Raw genomic sequence first — 26,564 nt, forward strand, 5'->3', positions numbered from 1 at the left:
ATGGACGTACAATGGGAAGTACAAGTACAGGCGAGTCCTGGAGTAGCTGGCGGTGCTGCACTATTGACTTGCATTACACCGCGACCCGTCAGAAACTACGTCAGCGTCACTCGATGGTACAAGGACGGTTCTGTTCTTGCACCCATGGCTTCTGATTCAGGTGATTTTTTTTTTATAAGTCTTGTATAAGCTGATTGAAGCTGATTGAGATTGGGAATCATTCGTGTGAATGAAAAATATATATTTAAATTAGCAGCAACCATTTTTTAAAATATTTAAACAATTTTAAAAAGTTCAATAAATTTTATTCTTTAAAATAAGTTTGAAAATTCAGTCTCATTTTATCCAGTTCCTTATTTTTCATGTCTTTTCAAGATATTTGTTTGAAAATTAATCCGGTTCTTATTGGTATATAAGTTTGTATACAGGATGGTGAAAAAGTCCGTAAATCAAACGCAATTAGGGCATAGATAGGGCCAGCTGCAAAAAAAAATTTAACAAATCATTTGTTTTTTAACCTTATACAAGTTATATGCCTTGTATCTTGGACCATATCATATTTTATACTACAAAGATGAAATAAAATTTACAAATTGAATATACAGTCATAACATTAAAGTCATTAGCATGCAGCTCCTGAGCTCTTGATTGATAAATGAGCAACAATAATTGTGCAATAAATTACCGGCTTCCAATATTGGTGCAGTACTGGACATCTGCCAGCAGAGGTATAATATAGTATGCATAATTCACTTGTTGTGGTACATTTGTGTAAGGACAAACAGCCAAATATGATGATAAAATTATTATCTTAAAAATAGATTCCTTAAACATCAGTAAAAAATTAATCCCAGTGAGAATCTTGGCTGTCCTTCTTAGACGTAAGTTATGTAACCCAACATTAGCATAGTTACATAAAAATATTTCAGTTACTATGGGAAACTTAAACCAAATATAAACAATCATCACACTTGAAGCCAATATGAGTCCTTTAGGTAGTAAGTTTAGCTTTTCTTAGGGAGCCTACAAGTATTACGTAACGAATTTGAGGGGGGGGGAGGGTTCGGGATAAAACGTTACGATGCGGGGCGGGGATTGAATTATTCGTTATTGTTAATAAGAGTCTCACCTGATGTTAAGTGATACCACCGCCCATGGACACTCGCAATGCCAGAGGGCTCACGAGTGCATTGTTGGCCTTTTAAGAATTGGTACATAACATAGCTTATCTAAGCGTTCTGAAATCGAAGTGATACTCCACTACCATCCACTATACTTGTAGTGGACATTTTTGGCAACTAGAATGTGTAAAAACAATTTATATGTGTGGTAAGTAACTAAAGGAATCATATCAGCGCCAAGTGTGCGATGATTTTGTTTATGCTTCTAAGTTTCATCTAATACATTATTAGTTAATTTTTACGTTCTAATATAATTGATGTGTATATGTGTAAAATTTGTGACGTCATATTACGTACTATAAAAAATAACAGATTATTATACGGACCACCAGTTTCTGTGTACGATTTTTTTTAAACTGCGGCAATGTTTTGGTTTCGCAGACACCATTGTTTAATCCGAACAATCAACAATTCCTCCGCCGCTACGAGCTACGGATAGCTAACAATCATTTCGGAACAACCAATATCAGTTTTCCAATAGAGCGTTGTAAAGCCGAAATTAATTCCGTCCCGCGCCCTCCCGGAGATTATTGCCTCACTGAGGAGGCAGGGTGCGAATTAAGAATTTCCCTACAAAGCAGCTGTCCGCGACAGAAACAAGGCTTCATGAGTTTTAATTCTCTCGATTGGATGAGAAAATTCAATTAGCGTTTTTCCTCTTGAAATCCTTTTGTTTCCGTTTTTGGTGCAGACAATTTCAGAATATATTTTTTAAGAAAATAGTCTGTCGCGTAGCGTTTTATTTGCATATCAAGACAACACATACAACATTATGAAATCATATATTATGGTATATAAATTGGTTATTAAAAAAACATATTTTTTTAAAGATTTTTATTATATTTAAAAACTTAGATTTATGTACATTTTACAGCGAACGAAAACCTAATATGGTCTATCCGTCGCTGTCAGTGCGCACTTAATTGTTATACATAAACTATTAAGCAGATACAATAGATACATTAAACAGAAAAAAGTGAATAAATTAGGAAGTATATTTGTAATTATCTATGAAGTGTTTTTTAATGTTACTGCTAAACTTATCAGTAGTCACAAATATGTTCTGCATCTCCAGTGGCAGTTCATTTAAAACGCTATCAAGTAGTGCATCCATGCTCTTTGACCATACACATTATTTAACTTAGGAAAGTGAAATGTTTTTTGATATAGTATGTTACACAATATATCTGATCGCTTTTTTTTATAAAGTTTACTAGTAGAATTGTTAAGTAACAAATTAAGCAAAGGTAAAAACGAATTTACCTACCTAAAGATATGAAGTAACTTCTGATTCAATTGTTAATATGAATTAAATTTTTGATTAAAAACGATAGTAAAAAACTGTTTTCATTTATTTATTATATTTGAACATAATTTTGAGTGGCCATTTAAGTTCGATACTACTTACCTATTATTCAAGTCAATAAAAGTTTTGTCAGGTTCACAGTCGTCCAACAATAGTATTGTTCCTTTTATTGTTATTTTCAAGAAAAAAGTTTATTTCCCTGCTCATTTCACTGCCAATAAGAGTCAAGTAGGAGCCCCTTGAGAGAACAGCTTATGTTTAGGAGACGACGATAAAATAAAATGAGCTTGGGCTTAGTACATACATGACTTGAAATAATAAAATAATAATGTTTAAGTACATTCTATTTTGTTTTTTTTTTGAGTTGTTATATATCACGTAACTAACTCAAACATTATAAGTTGGATTTTATAATGTAAATTTGATTCTCTGAGTAACATTTCTAGTTTTGGTACTTGCCATAAAATTATCAATGACCAAGTAACGACACCGAATAAATTTATTTTAATCATAGATTTTCATATGAATTATGCACTACATTGTAAAATCTCTCGGGTTCAATCTATTTTCAAAAATTGTAAAAAATTTTTGATACAAATTAATTTTATATTAATTTGATATCTGATATAACATTAGGAATACAGTGTATGTTGCGCCTTAATGGACAAACTATAAGTGAAATGGAAAGTGCGAAACAACACTAATGAAAGTTTAATGTTCGCTTTGAGTTTGCGATAACTTTACTTTGTTCGTAATTGATCAATAGAATCTTGATATTATAATTTCTAATAATTATGTTGACAAAAGTAATCAGACCAGATTTGTCTTAGTTATCGCATTTGGCATCTGCTACTAAAACAGTATCGGATATACGGATTATGTTTCGATGACTTTTCAGCAATTGTTGATCACTATGTAGGTTCTTGTCAATTTTAATATAATAACAATAACCGTAATATAATAACAATAAACTAATTGGAAAATGGTAGTGGTTATTACAATTTCAATAAGTCCTAGTCGACTGAAGGATAAACTAAAGTTGCGTACGTAAATTATAAATCTAGGGTAAGCTGAATTATATTTACCCAAACCCTCCAAACTTAGACTAGAGACAAAGGGTGCCCTTACAGAATTAATTCTCATTTATTCAGCTCCAATATTTGCTTAGTAGAAGTATTAATTCTGTATATGTTTAATACAAAGCGATATAATAGATTCAACACTACACTACGATGTTAGTCTCATTGCATTAATAATTTTCCAAATAGTAAATGTCTATCTTACCTGCCTTGCTTACGTAATTTGACATACATTATTGCTTTTTAGGACTTAATACATGCCGTATCTTTTGAAGTATCGATATTTTATTTAATTGCTTTTATGGCCAACCGCTATAAAAACCAGACTCAATTTGACAGTTATTTACTACAATTTAACTACATATATTGTAATTATCGTTATTGATGTGTGATTTTTATTTTTAATATTATCCTGATCACTGTTTACAGAAGTCCTAATTGCACTGTTGAATTCTATAAGCTTGGTCTAATTGACTATATGACATATGTATTTTTGCTTTTCTTGCTTACTTTATCTACTTTACTTTAGACGCAAAAAGGCCGCCAGCTGCCTTTTTATTCAATATGTCAATTATATACGTTGGTAACACTGGATATGTTATACAGCCGTCGTGGATACAACACACACTTTCTGACATTCGCACTCAAGCAAATAAACCAACATTGCAAGTACAGATTAACCAGGTTTATTGACAAGTGTAGTAGCTGAGACTAAACCTTTGGGCTCCGGGAGTCGTAGTAGTTATCATATTAAATAATATTATAGTTGCTTACAAGTGAGATACTTGTAAGAGCTTTCTATTATGAGATTATAGGAATGCACACGTCGTATCAGTGCTTTGCTGTATGTGTACCCACTATAAATATAAATGTGAGTATTTACAATTTTAAATAAGTTTGTTTTGAGGTACTAGGCATACGAAGTATGTTTACGCATTCGTACTAAGTTGCTTATAGCTTACGCCAAATACGACTTATAAAATAAAAGATGTATGAGTCAGGCTTCGTACTTCTTGTCCTCGTTTAATAATCAACATGTTATATTATAAAAGTTTAGAATTTATCGCCCTTATCTTTAGTAACTATAGTAGACCAGGGTCGGTAATTTTTGAAACCAAAAAAAAAAACATAAATTTTGAGGTTATGTGAAAAAAGTGTAAATACAAAAGTTTTAGATCATTTTATTGTCTACCACTTTGCCATTTTACTGTTTTCCATAGGACTTTTAGTTTTGCCGAAAATCCAGATAAACCTTTTTTTTTCTCTTAAAAACTCACCCCCTTGCCCCTCCCGACCTCAGATCGGCCGTAAATTACTTTTCCTTTCAATTTTATAATATTTTCCACCTTTGCTAACGCGTATAATTTCTACTTTTTTTTTCATTCTTTTCGTCGATAGGGAGATTAGATGAAAACAATAATAAAACATTGCGTTTGCTTTTACAGCACGTCATCTAAAAAAACCGCCACAACAGGCAAATAAAACTTTTCAATTTATAAAATGTTCTCAGCAACCTCTGGTCTCACATTACACGTATCACGAGAAATAAAGACAGTGAAGTTTGCTAATTATCCAATTATTCTGTTGAGTGTTGCAACGCTGACACAGAGCGTCGACGCAGCCACGCGGAACAATATAATGACTTGCAGACAACGCTTATTGACTTGCACTTTATTCAATCATTGCTTTGTACTGTTTTACTATAAGGGTCTTTATGAATGCTCGACTTGTCTTGGATGCGTTCAAAGGTTTTGATATCGATATTTTTCTTGTGTGAAACGTTATGTTCATATCGAATTGTTTCGTCTTTTTGTGATTGTGGTACTGTTTTGCGATTGAAAGAACATGTAATATTTTCTTATATAGGGTTTAAACGCTTACATAAACCTTTTATATAAAACTTCACATTTGTACCTATACATAATTTATAGCATATATTATATCTATTGAAGAAGTCTTTCTGCGTACATTTAAAAGATAACTAGATATATCGGCGCAATGATGCTTGTAATAACTGCCCTTGTCATACGTAAAAGACTAGTTGATCTAGGGTAGGAAATAAACACCCCAATGAAGACTTAATTCACTTCAGTGACTTTACATAAACAGTATAAATTTAAAGTTAAACAAAGCAAAGCAATAAATTGCCCATGCGCATGTGTCAAAATACTTTTATCATCTACTCTCTACTCCGACTAGACCATTCCACTTCAGGCAGATGTTCGACGTCAATTATTAAACAATCGAACGTTTCAAATGAGCAACTATTGCACATGGGCGCTTGTAGCAAGATTCTTAAGAATCTTTATATAATCATACAAATGTTTAGAATTTTATTAAATAATTTTTGAAAGCTATCACATGTTACAGAGTCCATAAACTAAGAATGGAGAAGTCTTATCAGTTTATAACCTTTAATATTTGTGGTTTATTCGATTTGCCAATATTACGTGGTATTGATAAAATATCAAACCATCGTGGTAACCATTTAAATATACGGTTGCTGGGTCAAGATATTCACTTACGTAAAACAGATAAACGGAAATTAAATAAATGGTATTATATAGTAGAAATAATGGTATTGCATAGTAATGCAATGTTGAAAAGAGTGCTTACGTCTGACAATATTTAATAGTCTATAAAGTAATGTAATGGTATTTTCATAGTCATCATTATTAAAATTTATTTATTATGTTGAAGCAATGGCGTCACTGTTATCTGCCGTTGCCATAATGTCACAGATCTTATAAATAAACAACATCAAAGTCAATTTAGTTCGAAATTTATCAATACCAGTAGTGTATGTAGAATCAAATTTAGTTTTCGTTATTCTACATTTACTACTGTTAAGGTATCTTGTCTTAGCCCTCTGGTATTAACAAATACCAAATTATAACAAATATATAGAAATGTTTGATGATTTGCTTTTTTTTTAAAGAGTACTGAGAGTTTTTTCGCCGACTTTTTCTCTCGGCCAACACCCTCTGTCTTCTTTGCCGATGAGTAGGGATTCCAACAGGCTCGACTTAATGATGTGGAATAAGTGATACCATGATGATCCTATGGTCCAAAATAAACGTATTTTATTTTATTTTTTATTATTATATATATCACTAGACGCAAATCTAAATTTGACTATATATAATGTTATAGGTATAATCTTTTCACTTGGCTTAAAATTACGAACAAAACAAAAGTGGGTACTCAAGATTTAACGACAGTTTAGACATATTTTATTCTATGTTTGAAGATTACGTTAACCTCATAAATAGAGCGTGTCTAACGATGAAATACTATACCGTATAAAAGCACCAGATAGTAGAAGGTTTGTCGATAGCGCAATCTCATTGATTGCTGATAGGATTATGGAAATGAACTCGGCTACTTATCGCCCACCAGCGAACACCGACGGCTTTGTTCTAAGCTTCTTTGAGATAGTTCTTATTACTTGAAATCTATGAATAGGTATCAAAAACCGATTATACAATGGCTTAAAAGAATTCACGTTTAAAGCGTCTCTTTGCACCTCATATAGTTTAGTAGGTATTTGTTGTGGATATTTTGTACGCATATTAGATAAGTATATATACTAATAGATTGTCTTTATCTAATTTGGTTTAGTATTTTTTGAATTAACTGTTTAGTGGTGACATTGCGTAATAATAGCGTAGCAAACATATTCTGTGTCTATTTTTTATATAAGCGATAAGGCAAGCAGTGTATATTACTCGAAAAAAATATTATTAATCCCAAAATGGACACCAAGAACTACTGCAGATCTGGCGAATTTATAAATATTTTAACATAGATTTTATAATTCTCTAATATAAAGCGATATAGGGATGGGCAGTGGGGCTGAATGAGACGAGACCGTACATTTGCTCCTATTATGCTCCTTGCTATTTCGTTTGATAAAATGTCAAACCATCGTGGTAACCATTTAAATATACGGTTGCTGGGTCAAGAGTTATATTCACTTACGTAAAACGGATAAACGGAAATTAAATAAATGGTATTATATAGTAGTAGTAATGGTATTGCATAGTAATGCAATGTTGAAAAGAGTGCTTACGTCTGACAATGTTTAATAGTCTATATAGTAATGTAATGGTATTTTCATAGTCATCATTATTAAAATTTATTTATTATGTTGAAGCAATGGCGTCACTGTTATCTGCCGTTGCCATAATGTCACAGAACTTATAAATAAACAATATCAAAGTCAATTTAGTTCGAAATTTATCAATACCAGTAGTGTATGTAGAATCAAATTTAGTTTTCGTTATTCTACATTTACTACTGTTAAGGTATCTTGTCTTAGCCCCCTGGTATTAACAAATACCAAATTATAACAAATATATAGAAATGTTTGATGATTTGCTTTTTTTTAACGAGTACCGAGAGTATTTTACGCCGACTTTTTCTCTCGGCCAACACCCTCTGTCTTCTTTGCCGATGAGTAGGGATGCCAACAGGCTCGACTTAATGATGTGGAATAAGTGATACCATGATGATCCTATGGTCCAAAATAAACGTATTTTATTTTATTTTTTATTAGTATATATATCACTAGACGCAAATCTAAATTTGACTATATATAATGTTATAGGTATAATCTATATACACTTGGCTTAAAATAGAAGTGGGTACTGAAGCTTTAACGACAGTTTAGACATAATTATTTTATTCTATGTTTGACGATTACGTTAACCTCGTAAGTAGAGCGTGTTTAACGATGAAATACTATACCGTATAAAAGCACCAGATAGTAGAAGGTTTGTCGATAGCGCAATCTCATTGATTGCTGATAGGATTATGCAAATGAACTCGGCTACTTATCGCCCACCAGCGAACACCGACGGCTTTGTTCTAAGCTTCTTTGAGATAGTTCTTATTACTTGAAATCTATGAATAGGTATCAAAAACCGATTATACAATGGCTTAAAAGAATTCACGTTTAAAGCGTCTCTTTGCACCTCATATAGTTAAGTAGGTATTTGTTGTGGATATTTTGTACGCATATTAGATAAGTATATATACTAATAGATTGTCTTTATCTAATTTGGTTTAGTATTTTTTGAATTAACTGTTTAGTGACATTGCGTAATAATAGTGTAGCACAGATTTTCTGTGCCTTTTTTATATAAACAATAAGGCAAGCACTGTATAACTCGAAAAAAATATTATTACTCCCAAAATGAACTACTGCAGAGCTGGTGAATTTATAAATATTTTAACATAGTTTTTATAATTCTCTAACATAAAGCAATAAAGGCATAGGCAGTGGGCCTGAATGAGACAAGACCGTACATTTGCTCCTATTATGCTCCTTGCTATTTCGTTTGATTAAATGTCAAACCATCGTGGTAACCATTTAAATATACGGTTGCTGGTTCAAGAGTAATATTCACTAACGTAAAACGGTTAAACGGAAATAAATATATAATACATATAGTAGTAGTAATGGTATTGCATAGTAATGCAATGTTGAAAAGAGTGCTTACGTCTGACAATATTCCCGGGGCGTAAGTCCAACGATTCAGGTAATCGCCACGCTTATAAAACTAATAAAACTCGATTGAGTAAAATATACAGCCTTGGCTTATGGCAGGGTCCATGAACCCTCACTAACATAAAGCTCATTGCTAGTCGCTCGTCTCCAAACGAAGTTGTATTTATTCATTACTGACGGACCAGATAGACGGCCTGATTTGTGAATCTTAACCATACAGAGCGCCATCCAAACGCATAGAAAAAACATTCAAATCGATCCAGCCGTTTAAGAGGAGTTCAGTGACATACAAACGTTCAGCAGAATTATATAAATATATTATATACCTACATAATTACTCATACAGTTTCTTGTGTCTTTCTAAAAGTATTTTCATGTAGTGTGCTATCTGTCTAGTAAGAAGATAGCACACTACACAGTCTATTACATATTTTACCTTTTTTAATAAATTTATTGAATTTTATTTTATATGTAGGTATTTTATCAACATAATTTTCTAACATCCTCTGACGATATTTACAGCACGCATTCTGTCAATTTTATGTCAAACGCCATAAGGTTACATCAAAAAGTTTGAATTGTATGGTGGTTAAGTATTCATAAATTTTCTAATTTCCGCGTAATATTTTTACCTTACAATACCATACAAAAAGAGAATTCGCGAAATTGGTCCAGCCGTTCATGCGTGGGAAGTAGGGTTTAATTTTTATGTAGGTATATAGATTACATCGATGACGGGTTCCCCATGGAATAAGTTAACAAAAAATATCACCCGTGCTACACATTAAACAATTAATTAACAACACTACAATAAAACTTCAAGTAGAGACAGTACCGTGACAAGCTAACCTAGATTCGCGGTGTCAGGGAGAAACTGTGAGCCAGCAAACACCGCAAATTGCTTTAGTAGCGGTAAAATTCTCATGACTTTGAAATTAGTCTTCCATCGAGTGCACTCAAGTATTTATATCTGTGACGGTGTTTTTTAGATATGTACTTGCAGTACATTGCAGTACATTTTCAAAGAAAAATTTGTTGTAAAATATACTTATTTTTTATAAGTCAGCAACAGCCAACGTAAATTGAAATTACTCAAAACTAGTATGGAAGCGTTACTAAGCCAATATACATTGCCTCTGTGTCTCAAAATGTGACGCTCCAATCCACATCGATTATGAACTCATTTCCTTAAACATAAACAACAAGATATTAATCATAAGATAATGCCGTTTGTGCCGCGAGAAACGAAAATCCCGGCAATTAAACTCCAATCTAAACGAATGCTAGGCAGTTGAAAAACAAGTGCCAGAAGGATTTCCCGCCAGTCGGCACGTCATCGTTTACGATCAGATAACTTTCAGCGCGGAGTTTTTCAATGAATTCTAAATGCGGGTCTGTTTATATACTGTCCTTGTCCAACACTAGCGACACTAATATACTCGTCTCGCTTCGCTTTAGATAGATCTGATAATACAGTTTCCAGTGGAGTGTTAAAAAAACACAGTTTTAGTTGCAAAGCTTTTATGGAGTAATTCGACAAAAATAATATTTACTTTGATAAATCTGAAGTAGTTTTAGTGTGTATTGGGCTGGACAAATATATGAACAGGAATAGTGTAAGGGCTTTAATACTATTTAATATTACTAAGCTACTTATAATAATGACGACGAAAGATTCATGTATTTAGATATATTTACAATTAAAACTACCTCAACAGATAAAAATGTTTTTGGAACTCGGTAGTCGTAATTACGCTTTTTCCATTAGATAGAATCAGAATTTTTTATTCGTATAGATAAACAAGTACATTTATGTACGTCAAAAAAATTCAATTAATTGTAATTTTACATTTACTACCAGTTCGCAAGTCAACGGCGTAAAGCATATTTTGGAACAAAACTTAAAATGGAATAAAACGAAGTGCACTGACTTTAAAACATATTGAAGAAATATATTATGTAAGTGTAACATATACTCAAGTAAATAATATTATCTTCAGGTCACCACATCATCGGTGGCAGTCGTGGTGACATGTTGCTGATACGTAATGCAAGACCTGAAGATAGTAGTTCTTACTCTTGTGAGGCGCAGCATCAGCTCACGGGAGAGAAGAGGCGAAGTGCACCAGCTATGATTGCTGTTTCACGTAAGTTTAGCATTTAATCGGAAGAAATCGGATTTATCTTAAAAGTTACTGAGTTTTCTGTTGATTGGTGGGATAATAAGTTTACTTAAACATTTAGAAATTAATAAAGTCTTTACAGATTCTGAAAGAAATTCCTTCATTGATTTTTTTAATTTAAAAGGTTTCTCATGACCAATAGCTAGAATTTTAGTCGAAGTTTTACTTTATTATTTAAATTTAAAAGAAATCTTAAATTTAAGTATCAAAACAAAAATTACTGTAAAGTATTGTTTAATAAAAGTATTTTCTCGCAATTAATAAATCAACGTTTGCTTAAGATGGATCTGGTAGTATGGCTCCTCGAATACTGACAATATCAGAAGACGAGACGGTGCCGCAGGGTGGCGATATCAGATTAGTGTGTTGCGCTATTGGCAGTCCAACACCCACCTATAGGTAAGACATAATTTATATTACACTTTAAAGTTCATCGTTTCTTTATAAAGTTAGTAGCCTCCTAAGTGTGTAAGTTGAGTGTGGTAGACGAGAAACTGAAAATATCAACATCGCGACAATAGATGTCGTTAATAAACATTTTAACAAACCCTAACATTCAAAATCAACACTTGAAATTTAGTATGACTCCCGTATCTCAAACCCTATACTTTTCAGTCAGTTATGGCAAAGTCGTGCATTTGAAGTATCAATCTGTTCCATTAAAAATAATAAATTTTGATTTTTAGTCAATTTTTTTAAAGTTTATATATTAATGTATACTCGTATATATACACACATAAACCAGAGGCAATATTACTCGATTAACTGTAATTTGTATACTTTAACATTTGGAAATATGTACTAATGCAAATACAAAGACGATTGTAACTCATTTAAGTCTTTTCTTTCAAAGTTGGTTTCGTCACAACAACGGCAGATTGAGTCCAGTCTCCAACAACATAAGAATATCTGTGTCAGAACAAGTTCTTATCATCAGACGCGCACAGGTGTCTGATGGTGGAGTATGGTCTTGTCGTGCGCATAATCAATATGGGGAACAGCGCCGAGATACGACTCTACGTATACGAGCACGTCTTGTGGTTACTGTACATCCACAGTTGCAGGTGAGATTTTTATTTAGACTATCCAAAAAAAAAAAAAATTCCTATCCAAAAAATACAACGATTTAAACGTTAGGCTTCTTTTTCTTGTATTAAATAACATCTGAAGTGATTTTCCCCACGTTAATTTCAAACCTATGATCTAGGTAGTCGCCCACGCTATAAAAGCACCTTGCCTTTAAGAACCCAATCACCTTCCCCTTGAAAACATTACATGGCAGCGATCTATAACTAATCAAAGTGCAACAGGCTCAAGTGGCTGGGACACGTGAACCGAATGATGAACGATAGAACCCCAAGGTCCTTACTAAACTCACAACCTGGTGGCAAAAGAAAACCCGGTAGACCAAGGCAGCGTTGGTGGGACGGAGTTGTCAAGGACCTCGAAACAATAGGGGTTCGCAATTTGACGCGGGAAGCACTAGATAGATTGCGATGGCGAAATATAATTGAGGAGGCTAAGGCCCACAAGGGGCTGTATAACCATCGATGATGATGATGAATCAAAAGAAAATGATATTCATTATTCTCACCAATTTCATGTTCATGTATTTTTCTCACTAAAAAGTCGATTTTAATTCTTGATTCGTGTAATGCTTGATAAGTATCTAAAAAAATACTTATTTGCCGTATCAAATAAAATCCTACAGTTTTGTTGAGTATTGCAAAAATGGTAATATGTATATACAAATATATTACTTATGCTAGGTATATAAAGTGTATATTTATAGGCATTTAACGTCCTTTGTGATAAAAACATTACTTACTTTAATAGAAAATTCACTGCTTATGAACGTAGAAAAGTCAGTAAAAGCTAAATATTATGATAAAATTGCGAGAACATTTTCCAATAAGATTGATATAGTATTCCGTGACACTTGCTTACATTCCCAGCTCCCGGGATGTCGGGAAATTGAAAAATAAGCATTCACCACAGTCGTGTAATGCGACGATAACGGAGATGCGATACGAATACTAAAAGTATTTGTAGGTAGTATAAAGATACACTTGATTCTGCTAGAAATAAATTGATTAACTATTTAAAAAAATGATATATTTTATTTAATACAAAAGCTTACTTAATCTGTGGTATTTAAAAACTAAGACGATGAATACGCATTATTACATCCGGCAGATGTAGTCTGTAATTTTTGATAAAATGACTTTAAATGTGGTCTATATATAAACGTATTATAATGAAAACTTAGATACAAAATAAGAAATTTTATACTTAAAATTGCATTGCATAGCCATTACACAAAATATTAACAATGTACAAAATATTATAATTATTTTCTTCTGTATCAATCGATATCTCTCATTATAATTATTATAGCCGAAGATTACAAACTTTGAACGTATATGAAGATAATAAAATTTAATATCGTCGTAAAAATAACTGTTCCAGAGATGTAGTAAAATGAAACCTAATAAAGACATGTATATACGTTTATAACATAAAGCTCTAAGTTGAGAAAGCTATAAATAAAATAAAGCTGAGATTAAAGAGTCCGTTTTTTTCATATATGTCTTCATAAGTTAGCATGGATGTATTTTGCCGTTTTATTTATTTTTTCAATGGGAAGGTTTTTCTGTGATAATTCAGTTAAAGTTTATGCCAACTTTAATAATTAAAGTTCGGCTTTTTCAATTTATAATTAACCATTTTCAAAGCATTAAAGGAATAAAATACTTAAATTTGTCCCCTACTACCAATTTATACTAAAATGTATACTACTAATGTTTAGTGTTATAAGTTGTGAATTGTAACACAATTTATAACAGATAAGATAAGAGTGACTTTTTAAGACAAATAAAAAGTTAGAAATAAGTTTATACAAGAAACCCAGAACTCTACTGCTGTTAAGCACAAAATTCGCGATATGTTATGTTCGTGTTAATGTAATAAATAAAAGTTTTTTTTTAATTGGAACTGAAGTACCGATCCGAAACCAATCTTTTGTGATTTTCATTGAGTTATTTTAACAAAATATTACCACTAGTAAAAAGGTACACATTAGCTTGTACGACGTAGTCGATATTGGCAGCTTATAAATAATTCAATGCTGTCAGTTTGCGCTGACATCTCTAGCTCGACCCAAAACGGATTATACCTTAGGACTACGACCCACAGCAGAAATTCTTAACCCTACATTTATATTGATATAAAAAATACAGTATCGATGTAAATTAAATAATCATCAAATTATGAAATCATTTATCATCATAAACTAAATTCTATTATATAATATCACTGTGTCATAGTGGTCGTCGCTTGAAGGATATTTTATTCAAATAATATTATATACTTTGGTTAACAATTTCGTATTCTTCAAAATACATTTTTAAATCTAGAGTAAATAGCTCAGATTGTATATGACGTATTCTTAGGATGTACTTATAATTATAACCCAACAAAAAGACTTAATTTTTATACTCTGCTTGTGGTCTGTAACTTGTTAAAATTAAAAATGCTTTTGCAAGTTCTTTGATAAAGAAGAAAAAATCGAGTACATTATAAATTCGTGTGGCATGTGCCAAGTGGCAGCTGTGCGGCCTGTAGGTGACATAACTGGCTTTATTTTCACGAAATATGAAGGCGATGTTGTCTTAGGACATTTTTATATCGAATTAGGACAGACTTTGTACTAAAACAATAAAATTTGTTGTAGTAACCTACTAATTTAACCCAAATGCGAGAAGCATTTGATTTAAACGGAGTTTCTCGTACCTTAAATTATATATATACTGACATTTTCAAAGACAGAGCTGTTGTATAATGTGGCCGTAATATATTATATGCCTTTAATCAAAAATAAATATTTTATTTTACTGCTGAAAAATTGGTAATTTGTTTAATTTTTTTTATATTGAATTATGACAAACAGTGTACTAAAACAGTAAAATTGTTGGTAATTTAACCCAAATGCGAGAAGCATTTGAGTTTAACGGAATTTCTCGTATTATATGCCTTTTATTATAAATAAATATTTCGTTTTACCACTGAAAATTTGGTAAGCAAATCTTGAATTTTAATTTTATTCATTTATACATTAATTTTGATTTGAAATCACTTCACATGCATAACATAAAGGATATAACAATATACAGTCGCGAATGCCTTGCTAGTATTTCCTGATTTTGATGTTTCTTGAGCTATGGGAGTTATAATTGCTGTTTCCAAAACTGGGGCGTAAGTTTTGTTATTTAAATTTGACTTAGAGTTGAGAAACATCATCTATATCTCGTCTAAGCACATTAAACGACCATCTGTCTTCAAATGGCCGGCGTAAAGTTCCCGCAAAGTAGCAGCCGCTCGGAACATTTACTTTACAAATCAAACTGCCTTTAGCAAGTTCATCGCTGAGATATTTTAAATTACTTCGCAATAACTGTTTGTCTACTTAACTAAATTTATCTGATTTTCTAGTTCTTAAGATGTTAAATACATTATTCTTTGACCTTTCAGAGCCGTTTAGCCTAGTGGTTAAGCGTGCGAGTTTCACTTCACTGACTTTCGTACATTCAAAACTCGGCTGTGCGTTAATATACGCAATACGTTCGCGTATATTAAAATAAACGACTAATGTCAGGCACAAAAGAGTAATTATCTAGTTACTTTTCTAAGAAAATTAATAAACAGATTCAATCTAAAGCCAAGACCTGTAAAATTATAAAATGTGAGCTGAATTATTCTTATAAGTTTGTTTGTTTTTTGATTTTATTGGTACTTTGCATAAATCCACAATTTTAATGTATGTAACAATCTAAAATTACTGTACTAAAGTGTTATTTATACAACAGTTTACAGTTCTCAAGAATTCATATTAGGGAAAATTGCGTTGTTTACCACTTTATACTTTATTCTTTCGTCAACCTTCAAGTATACAAACAAAGCCCTGAATGTTAGAAAAACGGTTAAATATTGAACAAAATAAAATTATTTTAGCTACACTATCTGAGTTTCCTGTATAGGCAATAATTTAATTTTTGACTGCGAATACTACAAGATATGCATTAAATTTTGGATCAGTTTAAAAACTAAAAGCTTAGTACGTGTACCATTATTGTAACGAAACAACTTTAAAATAAAATCATAATAATTTTAAAGGAAAGGCTATTAAATTCATTTTAATCTTTCGAAATGTTTTATTCGTTTTTAAAACAAGATGCTATTATTAGATGAAGTGTATTTTACGAAAATCGTTTAAGTTTCGCCATGTTCCTGTCTACTTTCAATTTCTGACAAAACAATTATTGATTTAGGTCGGGTAGCTAGGTATTAAGGATCTTCCAAGGATAAAATTGAATTTATAAGTAAATAGGCTTATGTGAAGGCTTTGCATTACCGAATCAAATAATGTCATACACAAATATTACACTTTGGAACCAGCTGCCCAATGAAATATTTCCGAACCAATTCGACTTAGGGTCCTTCAAAAAAAGAGCGTACCAATTATTAAAAGGTCGGCAACGCACTCGCGAGCCCTCTGGCATTGAGAGTATCCATGGGCAGCGGTATCACTTAATATCAGGTGAGCCTCCTGCCCGTTTGTCCCCTGTTCTATAAAAAAAAATGTAGATTGTACTGTACCAACGGTGATTTTAACCGAAATGTTTCTTTACAGATAGCAAATTCGGGCAGTTCGGTGACATTCAACTGCTCGGTAGAAGGAGGGGACAGTCGAGTGCGATGGCTACACGATGGTGTTCCAGTGGGGGGAGGAGAAAGGGTTTTACGTGTACATGGCGTCGTACGTGCCCATCGTGGAATGTATCAATGCTTTGCGGAGAGAGAAATGGATAGTGCACAGGCCGCGGCTGAATTACGGCTTGGAGGTACAGTTTTGCTCGTTTAAATTTAACATTATACAAATTACATACATTTCAGCCTCTTGTCAGAAAATCATATTCTTAAGTATACATATAATATGTGTATACTTAAAAATATGGTGTATGTACATATTAAAAATATGAGCAGTGTTGGCCAAGTGCATTCAGCGTGCGACTCTCATACCTGAGGTCATAGGTTCGATCCCTGGTTGTGAACCAATGGAGTTTCTTTCTATGTGCGCATTTAAAATATGCTCGAACGGTGAAGGAAAACATCTTGAGGAAAACGACATGCCGCAGACCCAAAAATTCGACGGCGTGTGTCAGGCACTGAAGGCTGATCACCTACCTACTTGCCGATTAGATTTAAAAATCATCATGAAACAGATTCAAAAATCTAAAGCCAAGACCTAAAGAGGTTGTAGCGCCACTGATTTGTTTTTATTTATTTATATGTGTATATAAGATGTGTAGATTTAGGTAATATTAAACATAGTGTTTAACAGACCACTGGATAGTGATGTCTTCTTAATCTTTTTGTTAGTACTATGTGATTTTATGACGTAACTTCCGTAAATGTAATCCCGACGGCAGAAATAGAAGTTTACCTATTAATAAATAATCTATAGAAAGACTAGCGGATCCGACAGACGTTGTCCTGTCTACACGTCTTTAATTTCAAAATTTCAATTTTTAATAAGCCATTTTGATGAAAATTATTATTCAAATGTTATGACAATATCTAACGATCCAGCACATGGTCACACACGATATAACACAATGATAACAAAACTTTTTTTAAATTTCGGGATAGACTAAAATTAAAATTCGAATATTATTTAAAATTTGACACTGCGATGGTAGCGCCGTCTGTCGGATCCAATGTAAAACATTCCAAAATCAATCAATCAACAACTAATAAATTGAAAATTAATTAAAAAAACATTGTCCAGCGGACAAAATTGTGAATCTAAACCATTCCCAGATCCCCTTGAACACACACAAAAAAATTCGTCTAAATCGGTCCAGTCGTTTAGGAGGAGTTCAGTCACATACACACGCACACATGAAATATATATATTAAGATGTGACACAAATCGTGGACTTCGCACGTCCAACAGATAACAGGCCGCTTCATGTCATGTTGACCAATCACAATCATAAGCAACACACAGTCGCTTTCTCTGTCTTTTCCATTCTTATCTCTCTCAAACTTATATTTAAATTTATTAATGATGCTTTTGAATAATATTCCCATAGTACATCAAATACATGAATTCATTCCGTAATTAAAGATCGCTGAATAATATCAAAAAATACAAAATCACTAGTCTTTTCTTTAATATTGAGTAATATTAAAGAAGCCGAGTGATTTATCAAGGAGGAACTTAGAGCCACTTTGAAATTGAAATGCAATTCCTGATTGCATAGTTTAACAAAGGTTCAGTCAGAACTGTAATTTCTACGAGTCAAGTATTCAAATTTATTCAAGTGAAAAAACTTACACTTAAACATTTCGTTTGAACTTTAGATAGATACACTCTTAAAGAAAAAGTAGTATGGGATATCCACACATAAAAGAGTTAGTAAAAAAATTGTTATTTGAATTTTCTTGACTTTACGCACGTGTTTGTGAAAATCATTCATGATTTATTTTGAAGTATTGCTGCAAAATGTGTATGTAAGAACTGTATCATGTTATAGGTTTTTTTATTTTTATTTTGCTGTTCTCATATTGTTAACGTTAATGAACTGATCCATACAACAGTCAATATATTTTATTTTTATAATTGGAGTTGTAAATGGTATCAATTTCATTTAAAACAAATCTAAAATTCAATTCAAATTTCACAAAACATAATCTGTCCGTATAAATTTAAGCAAATTACATACAAATAAATAGGCAGACACAAATTGGTAAGGTAAACCAGTTTATTTGATTTTAATGAAAGGAATTTAATATGATGTTTATTTGGATTCGACTAAAATTCATGTTTGAAATATTACGTTTATGTACGATTTTTCTCAGCCTCAAGTACCAAACATGCGGACGATGTAGTAATTACTGGAGGTTAATTACAGTTCCTCGATAAGGCTCTCATACTCGATTGAGCAATAGCCAGCTAAATACCCACTTATTGGAAAACAGTTAACTGTTATCGCTCCGTGACTTTCAATTGTTTATTTTTAAATATTGAATAAATTGATACAGTGTTACTGAAATCAGATATTGTTTGTGGCGTGATAATGAAATTAAAACCTTCAACACAGAATTCAGTTATATTTACTTATAAAAAACGTACAAAATGTATACGCTATGAATGGGAGGTCAAAAAGTAAAAAAAATCCATGAAAAGTTTGTTTCGTTCAAAAAATCTGATTCTCATGTTCAATTTATGAATGCCATGAAAGTTCAGGTTTATGTCTTTTTCATGTTGACACAGTAGAAAACTCACATTTAAAACAAAGTATGGTCCGAGGTAAAGTTATACATCAATTATGGCCTAACGGGCTAGGCCAGGCCAGTTGGAGCGCAAATTCAAACACAAAGTCTCAAAGTTTCTGGGTATTTATCAAAGATATTCTATAAATTCAAACACAATATATGTATAGGCTTTTTTGCCTTGATCTGTTGCCCATTTAAAGTGCCTTTGACATTATTTTTAAAATGTTTTAAAGAAATATCTCTACGGGCCAAGGTAAAATGTTTCATTTTTTAAGTAATGAGTTTGATGTTCCCTAGAGTAAGTTCCCTAGACTTTTTAAAGTACTTCAGAAAGTTAAATATTTTCAACAGTCTGATGATACAATTATTACATGATGGCGCCGTTAATGACAATTATGAAGCCGTGTTATTGTAGTCGTAAACAATAATAGAAAAAATCTATTGGGTACATAACTTTGCCTCAAAAGATTATGCAGTAATTAACCAGTAAAGATTGAACTGCCACAGGATATAAGACACATGGTTTACGTAAAAGCATTACGTAAATTGATAGTATGCTAGTGGGCGGGTATAGTGCAATATATTGGGTTGCGTGGATCGCCCGTTATTGATTAAAGCTTGCAGTAATGACCGGTCATGCGTCGAGCCCGAACCAAATTCATACAACCGTTCTGAAACGGGAGGCCTGTATAATTGGAATTATTGTGGCATGTGATTATGGCCGTAGCACGTTCGTAGCACTGTATTATAGCGTAGCGCGACGTAGCTGCATAGCTGTGACGGCTAATGTATAGAAAAAATTGAGTAATTGAGATTCAAACAAAGACAAAGAATGGTGAATCTCTGTTATTAAAATACGTTCGTAAGAATTTAAATTTCGCTTTTTTATTTAGAAAAATTCGACCCGTATCACCTCGACGTCAGCGGTTCCACAACTGCGCGTATTTCAAGGCAGTTTTAGGCAGTTTTTTTTTTAGGCAGCCTCGCACCATCACTTTGTGGAACCAGCGGCCCACTGATGTTTTTCCGAACCAATTCGAATGAGGCCGGCAAAGCAGACGAGAGAGTGTATATATATATATATTCACTTATATACACAAACACTACAAAATTCCGTAGTAACTTACGCATTCTTTTATTGTATAGTTCATTATTATTAGCAATGACCATCATCCCTTAGAAGCCACAACCTTCTAGACTATATTGTGCCATCACAAGCTAACACAGAACTTTTCGTAAATCGTAAAAAAAATTCTATACCGCAAAGATTATAATATATAGATGTCGAAGTGCGTAAATACTCAGACGAGGCCATATATTTATTTTGATTATATTGTAGTACAGGTAACAAATATTAAACGGTCGTTAGAGTTGATATTTCAATACAAAAGAGGTAAATGATAGTTGTCAGAGCACAATGAGAAAATAAATTGGGGGTCGGATTATGTAAGGGAAATGGAATAATAGACGAACCGGTTTATTATATTCACCAATCGGCAACCAAATTCCTATAATGTATTTATGAATATTAAATGTATTTTATAAATATCAATAATATATATTATTAACTTGAAGTGACCGCACTAATGAAGTATTGGAAAAATCCGAAGGTATTGTTTCATAATTTAATTAAAACTTTTACCTGTTTATTTTATTGATGCTGCTATTCATGAATATATTTTACTTAGCAGATACTGTTTTCCTGCGCTTACAATATCTAATAATATTATTATTATATAATATTATAATTAATATTTTTTATATTATTTGTTACTCAAGATGTCATATGGAACATGGTGTAATGGTTGCAGCTCCTTACAAACATTGTGTAAAAAAACTTGGTGATTAAAAAGAGTGGCGGAGAGTTTATTGCCAGTTCTTCTCTTCCGTTCTACGCCCTTGATTTGAGAACTGGCTGTAAATGTAAAATTAGAATCATTTTATTTAATATATATTTCATTTTTTTGACGTTCATAAGTGTACATTATGTTACCTTTATGAATGATTTTTTGTTTGTTTGTTTGTTACAAGAAATACTAAATTACCTTGTGACTTACCATTCTTGTTGTTGCTGGCAAACTGGTTGAACTTATATATCTATCTTGTACAAAAGTTCTGAATATTTTTATTTTTTTAATAACACTAAAAGAAAACATTCATAAAACTCTACATCTGAGCTAAAATTATGGTTTTACGAGAAATAAGTTGCAAGTTAAATGCCTTAGTTGTATAAACAGTCAAAATTGGATCGCAATTTGTGGAAAGCTGGCTATCATAAATGGGCGTCGAGCCAAGACGATTATTTGTTTACTTGCTGTTTGATACATGAAAACATTATTATCTTGTAAGAATATTGTAAATAAAGTTTATAGGGTTCATAAAACAAGTCAAATATAATGAACGGAATTTTTAGTTTTAAGCTTTGGAGCTCTGGAGTTCTCGACTATTCGGCTACTAGTTATTCTCTGCGTCGTTTTAATGGAGATACGTGTATCTCTCTATTAAAACGACTACGCGTTTATATGCACATTACGGCCAAAATTTAATGAAATTAAACGCAAGACATATCTACCGAAATCCTCTCTATCATCTTGTGTTATATCTATACAAATTAATAAAAATATAAATTGCTTAAAAATCTCGGTATTGGGACCAAATAAATTGACCACGCCTACTAGATACTGAAGTATTACTTGATAACTACTAGACTATAAGAAACATTATAAATTAAACATATGAATTAAAGCCCAGAGAGAGAGAAGCAGAGGCTCAAAGCTTCTGGTGCCATTATATGTGTGTAGTAGCCATAATTGAGACCATTAATCAATATATAAATCTTGTCACTCACGCCTCCCACAAGTCCACTGTGCGGTATATAGCTTATGATTGGGGAAACGTCATACGCATTTGTGTGTCAGACAAAATTGGGATCACGGATTTCGTCGATGTGTTTGACATGGGTCGTGTAATCTTCGATGTAAATCCACCAATCAATTGTATGGAAACTTACGTCATTATACCTGTTATTATTTATTATTCATGAATAAAATATCAATTATTGCATTAATTAAGCAACCTAAGAATAAGATATGAATTGCTAAACTAATCCTTTGCTATTTCTTTAAAAAGCCCCTTTAGGTTTTTCAGTCACTTCACATGCTGCATCACCTCTGTTGTTGTTTTCATGTAGATGGGAGAGGTTTCATGTAGATGTAGATGATTGAACAGGTTGCATTCTCAGCTAGCCCATCTTCAATAGAATCAGATAATATACCTGTGCTTCTTATGGTATTAGTCATAATAAACTTTTTTAATATCACTTTGTGAGTGTTTATTGACTCCATTTGGTTTCATGATTGGGTAAATGGAAGTGTAGCAATAATATTTTTATAATTTACTATTTAAATTGGAAAAAAAAGAGATCACATTTTTATGGATAACATTTTAAGGTTAATTAATGAATTAAAGTGGGCAAATGACAATATTTAATATTAGAATGTTTCTTGTATTTCGCTTGACTTATACCAAACATCCGTAATGGAGCTGGACATGATATATAACCACATAACTCGGATGTCGTCAACATTGTGCGCCCTAGCCAACTATGCCTATAAATTATATCTCATTTATCCAATACAATTTCTATTAAGACTATTAACTGTCACACGTTTTCAATGCCTTAGACTACTGTATTCGAAATGTAAAGCAATATTTTGAAATGCCTACATCCATTCACTATTGAAAATGAGTTAAGCTTTTTCTAGGGGTTAGTTTTCAATTCTTTTAAAAACAGGAACACGTTGTGTATTACAGCCGGAGTCCTAACTTTGATGTCAGCATTATATTTCTTCAAATCCACGTTAGAAAATAAATTCTCTTTCGTGCGTATTGCGTAAGGCGTATGCATACGTAATAACGTCATAAAAATATATATGTATATATAAAAAACATCCCTTACTCATAACTACTAGAAAAAAAAGTCAGAGTGCTAATTAGGCATCGACCGCACGCGCGCTGGTAGTTTTAGTATTTATAACGGGTTACATTGCCCTCCTTCTGTCAGTGACAATTATTCCCCAACGAGTCAGCCTAAAATGCGTCGACTATAGGTGATCGGACATTTTTTTTTAGAACAGGGGGCAAACGCGCAGGAGGCTCACCTGATGTTAAGTGATACCGCCGCCCGTGGACACTCTCAATGCCAGAGGGCTTACGAGTACGTTGCCGGCCTTTTAAGAATTTGTACGCTCTTTTCTTGAAGGACCCTAAGTCGAATTGGTTCGGAAATACATTGGTCTTCTAAGCTCACCAATCTGAAACAAAACTATTTCAAAGCAAAAAAATGTTTTATTTTCGTCATGTAAACTTCATATGACCCATTTAATTAACATTAACAATAATTGAAGAAAACATTTTGAATTGTTTCTCGTAGTTATCGGGAACATTTTATCTCTCTTATCCCTAATTCTATTTGAGAGCACCACATTGGAAGTGATGGACGACGGCCACTTCTTTGTTTACGAATGCTGTGATTGGATTCTGTTGTGACGGCACTGATTTATGAGCCGCGCACACTTTCATTCTTTGAGAATTACTTTTATTTTAAAAAGGTTTACTAGGTGTGTTTAAAATAAACAAGATACAATTTTAATATAACTTTGTATCACCTACATATGTTTGTGTCCAAACGTAATATAACATTTTTAAAACATACCAAGACTACTCAAACTACAGCCATTAATAGTTCTTCTTCCAGTCAACAATATAATGACGTGAAAATATGTTTAAACACACATTTCTAAAAGCACCTATAAATATATGAAAAACCAAGTTACACTTCTTAATTTATAAAAATAGATAGGAACACACAATAGGAGATTTTATTGTTAAATTCAATTATTGTTTTTAGTATATTTCTTTGCTTATTATATTATTTATGTTTTCCACTGTTCAAACCATCTCTGACTTCCTGAAATAATTCAAGACCAAAATTAGCCAAATCGGTCCAGCCGTTCTCGAGTTTTAGCGAGACTTACCAACAGCAATTAATTTGTACTGCAGACATATGTTTAAATCATCTATCCTTCAAGCGTTAGTTCGTTACATAATTTTTATTTTAAATAATAATATTTTTTACAACTGTTCCAGATACGGCCCCAGAACTGCACTACACGTTCATAGAACAGGCATTACACCCTGGACCTGCAGTAGCCTTGCATTGTTCCGCTTCTGGATCGCCATCACCTCGCTTTTCCTGGCTGCTGGATATGCAGCCCATTGAAGAACATAATACACCACAAAGGTAACCTAAAGTCTCTTTACAGTTTCTGTTACATCGTTATACGTATTTATATGTTTTGTTTTATCAGTTTTTGCTTTATCTTTTGACTGTCCATTAGGAGAAAAGCTGGTATTTTTAAAATATTATTTCTTTGCAATACAATCCACTCATAGGCTATTCTTAAACAAATAAAGGTACATTTTCCGATGAGGATAACAAAGAGGGGTTCAATAGGTAGAAGACTGTATTTATATATGCTAATATTTCACTACAGGAGTATTACGCAATTCCTGAGTCCTAATGGAGACGTGGTGAGCTACCTTAATCTGACGTCAGTAAGGCCTGAAGATGGCGGGCGGTATACATGTCGGGCTCACAACTCTCGCGGTGCTGTGGAACACTCTACTCGGCTCAATGTCTACGGTAATATTATAATTCCTTTAAATAAAAAAAATTGAGCAGTGTTGGCCTAGTGGCTTCAGCGTGCGACTCTCATCCCTGAGGTCGTAGGTTCGATCCCCGGCTGTGCATCAATGGAGTTTCTTTCTATGTGCGTATTTAACATTTGCTCGAACGGTGAAGGAAAACATTGTGAGGAAACCGACATCTCTTAAACCTAAAAAGTCGACGACGTGTGTCAGACACTGGAGGCTGATCACCTACTTGCCTATTAGATTTAAAAATGATCATAAAACAGATTCAGAATCTGAGGCCAAGACCTAAAGAGGTTGTAGCACCACTGATTTATTTTTATTTTAAATAAAAATAATATCTTGTCGTCTCTATTAAGATGTTAAATAGGTAAGGGTGGTGGCGCGAGATTCAGGTAATTAAAAAGATATTTCGTTTAATATCTTAAATACTTAGCAATACATACACAAAGTATGTACATAACGTTATATAATACTTTATACTGTACTTTAATATATCTATTCTAAATTACATGACAAAGTCTACAAAACATACAAATATTAGACTTCTAAAACAAAATAAAAATTAACTAATTTTTTTTACAAACAATTCCCTATTTAAAGATACTTAATCCCCTTATGTGGATTAGTTATGACATAAAAATACAAGTAACTGTACACCTCCCAATATTTATTATAAACTATTTGTATCTAGACATAAATGTTTTACCCTTGATATCTATTCTAAAATACATGACAAAGTCTACAAAACATACAAATATTAGACTTCTAAAACAAAATAAAAATTAACTAATTTTTTTTTACAAACAATTCCCTATTTAAAAATACTTAAGCCCTTATGTGGATTAGTTTAGACATAAAAATACAAGTAACTGTACACCTTCCACCATTTTTTGTAAACCATTTGCATCTAGACCTAAATCTATCACCCTTGAAAATGTGTTTCAAATATTTTTTAGTTAAATGAAATCCTCTTTGCAGGTCCACCATCAATCCGCAATATAAGTCCCGTGCGCGTAGTGGCCGGAGTCAACACGACAATCTATTGTCCATATTCAGGATTTCCAATCAGGTTGATGGAGGTGCATTTGTTTAGTTACATTATAAGTTTTACTTATGTTTCTTTTTAGTAGATTGCATGAATTTATCCTAACTTTGTAACATTACAGTATTATTTCATAAATAGCAGATTTTCTTGGGACGTGGTAGTTTTATTTTAATAGAATTGCTCTGTCGTATGTGACCTTCAAC

General features: G+C 32.5%; 1 protein-coding gene across 1 annotated transcript; it reads left to right on the plus strand.

The window, feature by feature from the left end:
- On the plus strand, positions 1-24,907 carry LOC111000468 (Down syndrome cell adhesion molecule-like protein Dscam2). Its single transcript, XM_045632543.1, has 6 exons — positions 1-160; positions 11,079-11,225; positions 11,543-11,660; positions 12,115-12,325; positions 16,951-17,161; positions 24,750-24,907. The coding sequence occupies exons 1-6, from the start codon at positions 1-3 to the stop codon at positions 24,905-24,907; spliced, it is 1,005 nt and encodes a 334-aa protein (XP_045488499.1).
- The last annotated feature ends 1,657 nt before the right edge of the window (positions 24,908-26,564 follow it).

Source organism: Pieris rapae, chromosome 20 (assembly GCF_905147795.1).
Source record: "Pieris rapae chromosome 20, ilPieRapa1.1, whole genome shotgun sequence".
Lineage (NCBI taxonomy): Eukaryota > Metazoa > Arthropoda > Insecta > Lepidoptera > Pieridae > Pieris > Pieris rapae.